This window comes from Notamacropus eugenii, chromosome 4 (assembly GCF_028372415.1).
Source record: "Notamacropus eugenii isolate mMacEug1 chromosome 4, mMacEug1.pri_v2, whole genome shotgun sequence".
In the NCBI taxonomy this organism is placed as follows: Eukaryota; Metazoa; Chordata; class Mammalia; order Diprotodontia; family Macropodidae; genus Notamacropus; species Notamacropus eugenii.
The window spans coordinates 120,838,907-120,850,917 of NC_092875.1; the positions used below are offsets into that span (position 1 = coordinate 120,838,907).

At 44.0% G+C, this 12,011-nt stretch overlaps 1 protein-coding gene across 2 annotated transcripts in view; it reads left to right on the forward strand.

Annotated features, from left to right (window-relative positions):
* Positions 1 to 7,264: 7,264 nt before the first annotated feature.
* FBXO32 (F-box protein 32) overlaps positions 7,265 to 12,011 on the forward strand; it is a 45,196-nt gene continuing 40,449 nt past the window's right edge. For both annotated transcript variants that reach the window (XM_072603151.1, XM_072603152.1), the window contains exon 1: positions 7,265 to 8,465. In XM_072603151.1, the coding sequence (XP_072459252.1) occupies positions 8,350 to 8,465 (116 nt within the window). In that variant the 5' untranslated portion in view covers positions 7,265 to 8,349. The remainder of the gene's footprint in view (positions 8,466 to 12,011) is intronic.

The window sequence follows — 12,011 nt, forward strand, 5'->3', positions numbered from 1 at the left end:
TGATGTAAATACAAGCTCCTTTAGTGTTCTTTAAATGTGATTTAAGTTAGAAGATTATGAGACATATAGGTCAAGGGTTCTTAACCTGGGAGCCTTAAATTCATGAACTTGAGTTTTGTTCAGTTATATATATATATATATATATATATATATATATATATATATATATTTGGATAGCTGTTTCTTAATAAAAATTATTTCATTTGCAACCCCATGTATTTTATTTTGTCCATTTAAAATTTACTCTGAGGAAGGTTCCACCAACTCCACCAGACTGCCAAAGGTGTGTCTAAGACACAAAAAAAGGTTAAAACAATTGCCTGTTTATACAGTATACAGATATACAGTATACAGATCATACAGTAGTTTTTATACATGGCAGAGGCCTTCTTCCACCTCAGTTTCCAAATGAGGAAGCTGGGGCCCACAGAAGGGCCCCAGGAAGATCCTAATAGAGCAGTGATTTGAACCCAGATTTTCTGACCCCCCCACCCATGCCTGCCCTCATTCCATTGCACTCTGATGAATAAAGCAAAAAGGATGCCATTTATTTTGTCCCAGGCAGCTTTCGAATCTTGGGATACAACATGTGAAAATGTTCAAATCTATAATTAGCCCATCCTCAGTACAGAGGGTAGCCACTAGGTCTGTCTTAAAGTCCTGCACACACAGTTTTCAGCTAAACCCATGAGCTTCAGTGGCACAAAAAATGTAACAGACTTGAGTTTTTAAATCCTTGGTAAAAAGACCGAGGGGAGTTTGGAGCATCACTGTCAGGCTTTTATGTGTTTTCTCTGCTTTTTTCCTTTATGTGAAAGTTTACAAACTTGTGTCAGACGAACACTGTTCGTTCAGAGCATGCAAAGGCCAGGGAGGGAAGAATTTTTTTTTGCAAACCGAGCGATTCCCTTTAGAAATAAGGAGGATTATAGCAAAATGCCCTTGGCCCTCTAGAGAATGGATCAGGCCCACACGTCAGGAATGCCAAATGATTCTCATTAAAAGAATGAGCAGATTTTCAGTGACATGTGTCTGACCAACTTTAATTTAGTTGGCGGGACTTGGAGCCAAAGGTCCAAAAATAACACTCAGCTGGCAGGCTCTGCTCACCCACACCTAGCAAACACCCTGGGCACTAGTTCCAGGATGCCCCGCCCAGGACAGGGGATAAGGTCAGATGCAAATTGTTGTGACATTAAACATACATTCCCTGTAAGTGCTCTGAAGTGGATGGACGTAATCTATTTACTCACTTCAGTTCCTCCTTTCTCAAATGCAGCCTGTTAGAACTGAGGGAGATGATGGATTTGGTCCGCCCCTCCCCCTCCTCCCACACACACTCATGCTAAAGTTATTTTTAACCTACTACTACCACCATTAAATATTTTCATAATAAAATACCCTTTGGGGGAAAAAAAAAGAAATCAAGAAAAGTAACATAACTGCATTTCAGTGAAGAATGTCTGTACTTCAATCTGGCTACACATAAAAGACCCCCAAAGTTACTCCAACAGAATCCAATATAAAATGCCCTTTTCGCATTTAAAGTCCTTCATAACCTGGTCCCTTCCCATCTTTCCAGTCTTCTTATACCTTATTTCCTTTCATGTGCTCTGTGATCCAGCTACATGGAAGTGTTTGCTGTTCCTGGAATGCAATCCATCATCTCCACATTCCAGGTCTTTGCAATGGCTGTCCCCCATGCCTGGCATGCTCTCCCTCCTCACCTCTGCCTCCTAGCTTTCTGGCTTCCTTCAAGTCCCAGCTCAAATCATACCTTCTGCAGACCTTTCCCATCCCTGTCCCCATCCCCCTACCTCTGCTGATGGTGCTCCTCTGAGACTGTAGATCATGCATGGATTAAATGAGATAAAATTATAAAATACTTAGAACAATGCTGACACACAGTGCTATATAAATGTTAGCTATTATTACTATCATTATTATAGCACTTTGCATGTGGTCTGGCCCATAGTAAGCACTACAGAGATGTTAGTTAGTAGTAGTAGTAGTAGTAGTAGTAGTAGTAGTAGTAGTAGTAGTAGTAGTAGTAGTAGTAGTAGTAGTAATATAGTACTTAGTACAGTATCTGGTACATAGCAAGTGCTTAATAAATGCTAGTTATTGTTATCATACACAATACATTTTGTATCCATCTGTTGTCTCCTCCATTAGATGTCAAGAACTATGTTTTTGCTTTACTGGTATCTCCAGAACATAGTCAGCACTTGGCAAGTAAGTAAATGTCCAATAAATACTTTTTTTACTAACTGACATATCCCTTCACACCTCACACCAAGTATCGCACAATTAGGGGAGATTAGAGAAATCCCTGATTTACTGGCTCGGAGGACCTCCCATGGAGTTAGACATTCCTCACTAAAAGGCACAGGATCCAACATTCACCCTGCCACACACATTTTTCACCATTCAATCCAGCAAATATTTATTAAGCAGCTACAACGTGCAAGGCAGCATGGTATAGTGGATAAAGGTTCATCCTTGGGCATCAGGAGAACCTGGGTTAAAATCTCACCTGTGAAACATGCTAGCAGGTGACTATGGGCAAGTCATTCAATTTCCCAATGTCCTCGTAATTTTCTAAAATTATAAGTCTCGGACAAAATGCAAGTTTGCTTTTGTCATACCGGGAGTTCTCTAAGTCAGCAAAATCATAGATCTGGACACAATCCTCAAAAAAATATATTTTGCAAGACACTGGGGGTACAAAGACAAAAACAAAACTAGTTTTGCCTTCAAAGAGATTACAGTCTAATGGGGGACATCATCATCGTGTGTGAGCAGTTCTTCCAAGGAAGAAGAAGTAGACTACTCAACAAATAACAAACAGCAACATGCAAACTGTCCAAGGTCAGACATCAGAAAATATGGCAACGAGAATCAGGACTCATAGCAACTTCTAATATGCAGCCGTTAGGTCACACAAGACCCTGAGCAGAATACTGGACAATTTTATTTTGCCCTTGAGATCTTCCTCTAAGGTCAAGAGAGGGCTTGGCCTAGCAGATAATGTTGAGACTCAGGGACAGGAAGTCAGGCTTTGTTTGATTCAAATCTGGTCTTGGAGACTCACTAGCTATAAGACCATGAACAATTATCAACCTCTTCAACTTCAGACAAACTCTCCTATGAGTTCTCACCTGCCTTGTGAAGTATATTTTGGCTTCCTGCCTCTGTATCTTTACCCTGCAACATATTTCACTGATCTGTTGCCTTCAGAGTGATTCACAAATACTGTACATACAAGATCAGCCCCCAATAGCAAACCTCTCCTCCCAGCAGAAGCTTTGCAAAACTGCCAACTTGTGACATAAGAGTCATTGTCTAGAAACATGACTGGTCATGGTAAACATTTCGAAGGAATAGACACTATATAGTCTCTTGACAGAAGGGGAAAAGGAACAACCATTTCTTAAGCATCAATGATGTGCCAATATTATCTCATTTGATCTTCACAAGAACCCTGGGAAGCAGGTGCTATTATGATCCCCATTTTATAGTTGAGGAAATTGAAACAGACAGGGTCACATATCTAGCAAATACATCTGAGCTCACATTTGAACTCAGGCCTTTCTGACCCTAAGCCCAGAGCTCTCTCCATGATGCTACCTTGCTACTCAAGATAACAGGAGCTATAAAAACCTAGGAAACAAAAGTCTTTAAAGATGAGTCAGATTTGAACAGTTGAGAGTGAATGATAAAGAAAAAAGTGGTTTAAGGAAGAAGTCATAGATTTAGAGCTAGAAAGGACCTATTTCAGAGGCTACTCAGCCCAATCCCCTTATTTTACTCTGAATCCCACAGTCTTTTCACTGTATCATGCAAGGTAAAGTATAGGAAGCATGAACAGGGACTCATCTTGTTCTCTAATAAATGCAGCTCCCAATTATACTTCCTCAAAGATAAATGTTATCTCCCACAAAGATTAACCTAGCAGGGTGTCATTTGTTATCTTGTCCATAGCATTTAGAACTTTTTATCTTTGCAAATTGCTTTCAAGAGCTATTTTTACTGTTCCTACACAATTATATTATTTATGGTGGGAAAGCTGTGTCAGAAAACTGTGGCTATCTGAAAATAGTCCTCATCCAAAAGGCTGCATTAAGAGAATCATAGTTTCCCAGAATAAGGAGAGGAGAATGCAGCTGTACCTTGCCCTGCTCAGGATGCCTCTGGAGAACTGGTTCAGTCTTGCTCATCAAAGTTTAGGGAGATTGAAAGCATCTCAAGAGAAAGGAAAGCAGGAGAGTGAGGGTCCCAAAATTCAAGCCATAGGAAGACCACTTGGAGAAATTAGGGAAATGCCTTGGGGAAAGGGGAGGATGACACACATGATCCCTGTCTTTTTTTTTTTTTTAAAGACTGTCATGTTCAAGACATAGTCTAATTCTATTTAAAGGCATAGAATAAGAAGCAATGTATGGGAAAAGGGGGGAAAAAAAAGGAAAATCTAATCTTTATGTAAGGAAAAATCCCCTAATGGTTAGAGCTACCCCAAAGTGGCCTCTGGGAGGTAATGGGTTATCCCTTCCATTGGAGGACTTCATGTAAAAGGCTAAACTGTCTTGATTAGTTATGATGTAGAACAGGAGTGTCAAACTCAACGTCCACTGTCTCAAGCAGTCAGCAAAACCCTCAGTGCTGCAGGACCCAGATTAAAATGTGATTGGGAAATGTTTGACAAAAAGAAATAAAAATACAATATGACATAGATGATTTTGCTTTGTGGTTTTCTCAGTCAGTAGGTAGCCCACGGGCATCTGTTTCCATTTGCATCTGACAGCAGTGATACAAAGGAATTTCTTGTTCAGGTATAGGTTGGACAAGCATACATCTAGCCACATCACTTCCTTTTTCTAGAATCTTTAATGTTGCCCTTTTGCTTCTTGGTTAAAATGCAAACTTTTCAGTTTGGCACTGAATGTTCTTATGAACTGGCCTCAGCCAGCCTTTCTAGACTTTCTGCATTATTCACTTTTACCCACACTGCTCCAGAGAACCTGACCCCAAAACTGGGAGTTTCATCTTCTGTATCACAGGCCTTTGCACGGGTTCTTTCCCCTATCCCTGGAATATACTCCATTCACAACCTTTATATTTTAGAATCCATAGCTTCCTTCAAGGCTCAGCTCTGATGCAACCTCCCACAGGAAGCCTTTCCTGATCCCCCTGGTTGTGAGTGCTTTCTCTCTTCTCATATTGTCTTGTAATTACTTATCTGTTTACTTGTTTGTATGCCCTAATGTTATACAAGCTCCAGGATGGTGGGGCTGTTTTTCATTTCTGTCTTTGAATCCCTAACACCTAGCACAATGCCAAGGACATTCTTTCCTTGTTTTTGTCCATACTTATTATTTTGTTGGCATAGGGAATCCCTGGTATGGAAGATCCCTCTACCAGTGTAGATCAGCAACTTGACTGAAACTTGTTGGTTTTGAAGAGAAAGGATCAGATCCTGCCTCTGTCACTTAATCTCGCTAAATCTCAGTTTCCTCATGTGTAAAATAAGTGTTGAACTAGATGATCTCTAAGACCCCCTTCCCATTCTAAATATACAATCCTAAGGGTTACTTGAGCTACTGAGAAACTAAGTCACTGGTTACACATGTGACCATGAACAGGCCCATAACTAGGAAAAATTTTCTTTGGGGCAAAGATACTGTGGTGAGTGTGGCAGCAGCCACTTCAACTACTTATGCAGTTGTACTAAGAAGAAGGGCTGCTCTAGGGCTCTTCCTGAGTGACTGTACTGTAGAAAGCGCAGGAAGAATGACTGAGATCCAAAGGAGTAAGTAAATTGTCCTTCCAATAACAGAGTCTGGAGAAAAATTGCCTGTTGCCCTATGCTAGTGAAGGGTCTGATGAGAAGGACTTGGACCCATGGCTTTCATACTCCCAGGTGCATCTTACAAATAGTATCATCCTAATAAATGCTTGTTGAATTGAATTAACCTCATGTTCCTCAGCTGACTTCTTCTGCCTTGATGTTTCCTTTTAGAAACACAGGTTAGCCACTAGCGACGTGGAGAAATGGGCAGTTACCTCATGAGTGGAGGGTTTCCAAGGGAGCAACAGTTGCCTAGAAAAAAGTTCCTTTTGTCAGCATGCTTTTCAGAGGAGACCACCACCAGGACGCTAATTGGAAGTCACCTTCTCCCCTCACCCCCAACACTCCAAAGAAAGCCATGCCCTTAGTGACTATGAAAGCTGGACTTTGTGAGATGCTCTAACAAGGCAATCTGAGAAAAATGTGAAAGGTCTGTTCAGCAGTGGCACAAAGTTGTCTTTACCTTTGAAGGATGATGAGTGTCAGGTATGATCTGAGTATTGCATGTTTTCTGTACTTGTTCTTGAGGGTTCTGAGTTCTTGGGGTGTTAAGCAGTTTCTGAAGTAGAAATAATAAAAATCTTGTCCCATTCACAGAAAGAAAAATATTGATACTAGAGTGAAGCCCATAAGTGCCTTGGAAAGGAGGGGGTTTTTTAGGCCTGAGGTAGGTAAGTCATCTCTGGCTGTATTGCTTCCTCAAGAGATAGTTTCACAAAGCATTGAAAAGCATAGTCCTCCACTCCCAACCCACTTAAAGAGGCTTGAAGACCAGTTCTGATTGCTCCAGGGAGAGGGAGAAAAAGGCCCTCTTCCACACAGCTGCTAAGTGTCCTTACTTTTTCCTGGTCCAACTTTTTTTCCTCCTCTTTTGCTTCATTTTTCCAGTACTGTTTCTTGTCTACAGGAGAGATAGGGGGACTAAGAGATAGAGGAGAGACAAAATAATCAGGTGTCTTCTGAGGCCCCTTCCAACTATGGGAAGCTATGTGTAAAGAGGATGGATGAAGATCAAGATAACCTCCTGATTAAATTGAGGGCTTCTCCAATTAACCTGATAAGATTATAAAATGTTATTAAGGACACCCATCAATTGGAGAATGGTTGTATAAAACTGTGACGGAATATTATTGTGCTGTAAGAAATGAAGAGGGGGTGGTTTCAGCAAAGCCTGGAAAGACTTATATGAATCGATACAAAGTGAACTGAGTAGGACCAGAGGAACACTATACATAGTAACACTAATACTATAATGATTATCAACTGTGAAAGACTTAGCTACTCTGATCAGTACATTGATGAAAGATAATTCCAAAGGACTCATGATGAAAAATGCCATCCCCCTCCAGAGAGAAAACTGATGAACTCTGAATGCAGATTGGAGCATACTGTTTTTCACTTTATTTTTCTAGCTTTTTTCCCAAAATGGTTAATATAGTAATATGTTTTGCATGACTTCACATGTTTAATGAATATCATATTGCTAGTCTTCTCAATGGGTGAGGGAGGAGAGAGAGACAGACAGAGAGAGACAGAGACAGAGAATTGGGAACTCAAAATTAAAAAAAAGATGTCATTAGTTACTGATCGAAGAGAAGAATTCTCTCCCTAGCCTGCAGAGAGTGGGGACAGCTTGATGTTGAATACAGGCCATGAGTAGGGGTGGCTGAACTTGAGTTTGCCAATCACTAGGAGCTCCCTGTGTCCTATTGACTAAAATGTCCCCCTCAAAAGAAAAAATCTAGACAATCTTCCCTTGACTGGGAAGAAAGTTGAGGGAGAGAAAGGAAAGAAGAGAAGAGGGGGTGGAGAGGAGAAGGAGAGGGAGAGGGAGAGACACGTTTCACAGTGACCGTAGGTGCAGCTGCCTCCCTCTTAGCAGCTGCTTCTAGGAGGGCCGAGGAGGAGGAGAAGGAACCTGAGTGTGGAAAGAGGAGAGAAGAGACAAGATCTTCCTTCCTGGTTTAAAGTTTCCACTGGTGCGAGGTTGTGCAACTGCGAAGGGTGCTGCAGCAGCGGCCGAACCCATAAACAAAGCCACGTGTCCTCCCCGGCCGGGAGGCAGGGCTAAAAGGCAGGCAGCTCTTCCGGCAACAAAGAGCAGCCGCCAGCGGGCCCTGGATAAATACTGCGGCCCCAGCGTCCAAGTCAGACTCCCTGGAAGGAGCAACGGACACCAAAGCGCCCTCCCTCCTTCTTCGCCCCTTGCCGTCCCCGGGCTTCTGAGAGCCCACCAGGCCGACGGCAGACAACTTTCCCTGGACCCCAGCCCCAGAACACACCACATCCTTCCTCCTTCTACGCCCCCGTCCATCCCCAGTCCAGCACGCCCCAGCGCATCCCCTAGCCTCCCCGTCTGCAGCATCCTCTGGGTGCCCCCAGCCCCAGGAGTCTCCGAGCGCCTTGCGCTCTGCGGGCCGCCCGGCAAGTCCAGGTGCGTCCAGTTCCGTCCAGTCGCGTCTAGTCCCGTCCGGTCCTCCCGGCCGCCGGCCATTGGCACGATGCCATTCCTCGGGCAGGACTGGCGGTCCCCAGGACAGAACTGGGTGAAGACCGCGGATGGCTGGAAGCGATTCCTGGATGAGAAAAGTAGTGGCTTCGTGAGCGACATCAACAGGTGAGGGGATTTCCTCTGCTCGAGCCCCCTAGCTTCTTCCTCCTTTTCTGTCCCTTCCTGTCATGTCCCGTTCCGCTCCGTCCCGTCCCGTACTGTCTCCTGCCATCCAGACAGTGCTCAGTGTTTGTCTTCCCCGGGATGGCCACCCTCCAGGATCCCGGTCCCAGACTGGAGCTGGAGGGGAGGAAGGTACGATCCTGCTGCGAGAAAATTGGGGGTGAACCTGGGACAGCGGAGACGCAAGGGCGCGCGGGGAACATGGTTCAGCTTAGCCCCGGACAAGTGTTTGCAGAGAACTTGTAAGGTTGGAGGGGAGAAGGGGCTTTGGAGAGCCCTCTGTGCCCCAGGAAAGACGCGAGATAGGAATCACAAAGATGGCATTTTACTTGAAAAGCTTGACTCTCTTGGTTTTAGATGAAGCTGGTTTTAGATGAAGCGCAGGTTTTGTGTGTTTGCGAGGTGCAAGGCGCAGGGAGCGGCCACCCTCGGTAATGCCCTTACTGTGCTCTGCCTTCTGATGTTCTCGGGGACACCGCGAGCATGTACCCGGAGCTGGCCTTCGTGGAGTGCGCCGGTCCTGTCTCTTCTCCAACCCTTTCTGCTGTTAGGGGGCGAGGAGGGGGAGGGGAAGGGCAGAGGGAGCCAGGAAGAAGGCTCCAGCCTCGAGGATGGAATCTGGGATGGCCAGCTGGTCCCACGGGAAGGGGTGCGCTTAATGGCCTTGCTTGTAAAGCAGGGGGTGATTGGAGGGAGGGGCAGCATTTACACCTGCTTCCTCAGTTACCGTCTTGTATTTGTTTAATGTCTCCAGTGTGGTTTTTAAAAATATGTATTTCAAAGTGAGCCCATCCGAAGAAAATAAAAAGCTCACTAACCTGTAAATCTTCTCTCTCATTCTAAGTCCACACCTCATTTGCTCTGGGGAGAAAAATCAACCAGCTGTCTTCTGCTGAAGAGAATGACCTTGTCATACTAATAACCAGAAATCATGTTCAAATAGGTCCTTTTTCTCACCACATGTGAAGTGTAGGTAGTGAGGGCCCCCATCTTACGGATGAGAAAACAGGCGCACAGAGCAGTGAAGTGATTTTCTCAGTCACACAGATAGGGAGTACAGGAGCCAGGACTTAATCCCAGATATTCAGACTCTGGAGTCCAAACTCCCCTGCTGTTTTAGTTAATAAAAAGGGTCAAAAGATCAAAGATTTCTAACTGGAAAGGATTTTAGAGATCATCCTATCTCTTTGGAGGGGGCAGTGGGAGACTGTATCTATGATTGCACCAGGTGGGGAATTCCCAGTGTGCATTTTCCCTGTATCTCTGAATATCTGCCACTCATCAGTCACTAAATCATCGGTGCTGGGTCACTAAAAGGTGAACTAAGTTGTCCACAATAGCAAAGGTAGACTATGTCACAGGCAGGACTTCCTAAATTCAGGGCTGGTCGTTTCTCCAACTATGTCATGCTGAGAAAACTAAGTCAGAGAAAGAATGACTTGCCTTTGGTCATACAGGTAGTAATAGCAGAGCTCAGTTACGTGGTCTAAAATATCTTGGCAGCCCTGGGCCTCAGCAGAATGTTCTCACAACCATCCCATTGACCTGGAGGAAAAGAAGGTTGGAGTTGGATCTGTTGCCTATGAAGAAGTATGGACATAAACATGGTACTGCCTCAATATGGTCCCCAAGTTTAGGTATACCAGGTGATCTCCAAGGAACCCTGCAGCTCTTAAATTCTTTGATTCTGTTTTCACCTACCTTTCAGGATGGTTGTGAAGATAAAATGAGATATTTGCAAAATGCTCCCAAAACCTTAAAGTGCTCTATAAATGCCAGCTATCATTATTATCATTATCATCATTATTATTTCCCTTTGCCTTTATGTTCAGTTAAACTCAGCATCCTCAGTCCCTTCCATCCATGGAGATGTGAGTTCTGTCTCTGAGCCAGGTTTCTAATTATTCAAGCCTTTGAAGTGGTTGTTTTGGATGAGTGCTTGGCACCCAATCCTAAGAAAACTATCAGGAAAATGTGGTTATTTTGAAGGCTTAACCTCCAGAGCCCCCCATCTGTTTGTTGTTTGTAACAGATCAACCTCTCTGTCTTGCAATAAAGAAGGGCAAGTTATTTAATCTCAGGGGTTAGTCAGAGAGATTGAGAGGCACAAGCTATATTGATTTATATTTTGTAAAAATACATGGGGGCAGTCACGAAAGGAGTCTACTTGGGAGCACTATTAAGAAATCTCTTGTTTACGAAAGATCCGATAACAATTTAATTACAAGGAAAACTATCCTAGCTAGTGTCTTCTTTCTCTGATGCCAGAGTCCATTGTATAGGAACTCAAGTTACAAAACGTGTGTTCTGTCCCACAATTTTTTTTTTCTAATTGAACGCATCCCTCCAACCCAGGAAACTTTCTCTTTGTCCATTACTTTAGTACTTGCTTCATTTCTGAAGAGTGTGTAAATTGACTCTTTCTGGAGTAGTAAAACATTCTTCAAGCGGTACCCATGGGGTTCCTCATTTCTCTAAAGTCCTCTGCCTATACTTGCCCTTCGATGGGGAGAAGGCTATTAGGTTCACCTGTACTTGCATTAGTGTGCTAGGTAGGTTTCTACCCTCCTATTGAATTGCCCCAAGTGAAACCTCTCCAGTTTTTCTCCACCTCCACCTCCACCCCCTGTAGTTCTTGTGAATGCCCTTACTGTGCCTCATCTGGAAGATAAGTTGGTATCAGTCTCCCTTAGAAAACAGTGGGTGCCTCTCTCCGATTGGTGTGGAGGAGCCTGAAGGGAGTTTCAGTTTACCAGAAAAGCTCAGATCCAGGCCAGGATCAAATGGCTGCCCCTTCTTTGGTCACCTTAAGCCCACTTAGCTCTTAGCCATCCCTCTCTCCCATCTTCTCTGTCCCTGACCAAGCACCTCTCCCATTGGCCCGTCTGAGTCTGATGATGACAGCAGAAGGTGATCCTGTGACCCTGCTGAAGGTCCCTGTGTGAGTCAGAGCCTGGGATCCTTTTGGTAGCCCTAAAGCAGCTGGCTGTTAGCACTTTGGTGTTTGTTTTTACTTTTTTTTTTTTCCATTTGTAAACAACTCCAGTCCTCCCTGCTCAGAATGCAAAGACTACCAGCCTCTTAAAGGCATATTTGGCCGTTAGGGGGCCAGGCTTTGGAATCTCAAATGTCCCCACTGTTTTCAGGGCCCTACTGACTGAGTTATTTGTGATGTCAGGTTTGGGCTGGGTGCCTAGGCAGGTGATAGCTGCCTCCAGCTCCCCATAGAGAGGAAACAGAAGGTAATCCCTTAAAAAAAAAAACACCCCATAAGTAGGGTGACACAAAAGCCCTACATACTTCCCTAATTCCACTTAAATTTTCGATGAGCAACTGAAGTAAGAGGCCATGCACAGTTGATGTGGTAACAGCGTAGATTTTCTGGACTCCGGTCAAGCATTCTGACAGCGTTCCAGGGGCCCGGTCTCTCTCCAACAGCCAAATGCCAGTCAGTCAACTTACAAGCGGTTTGCTGTGGTGGAAAGCATA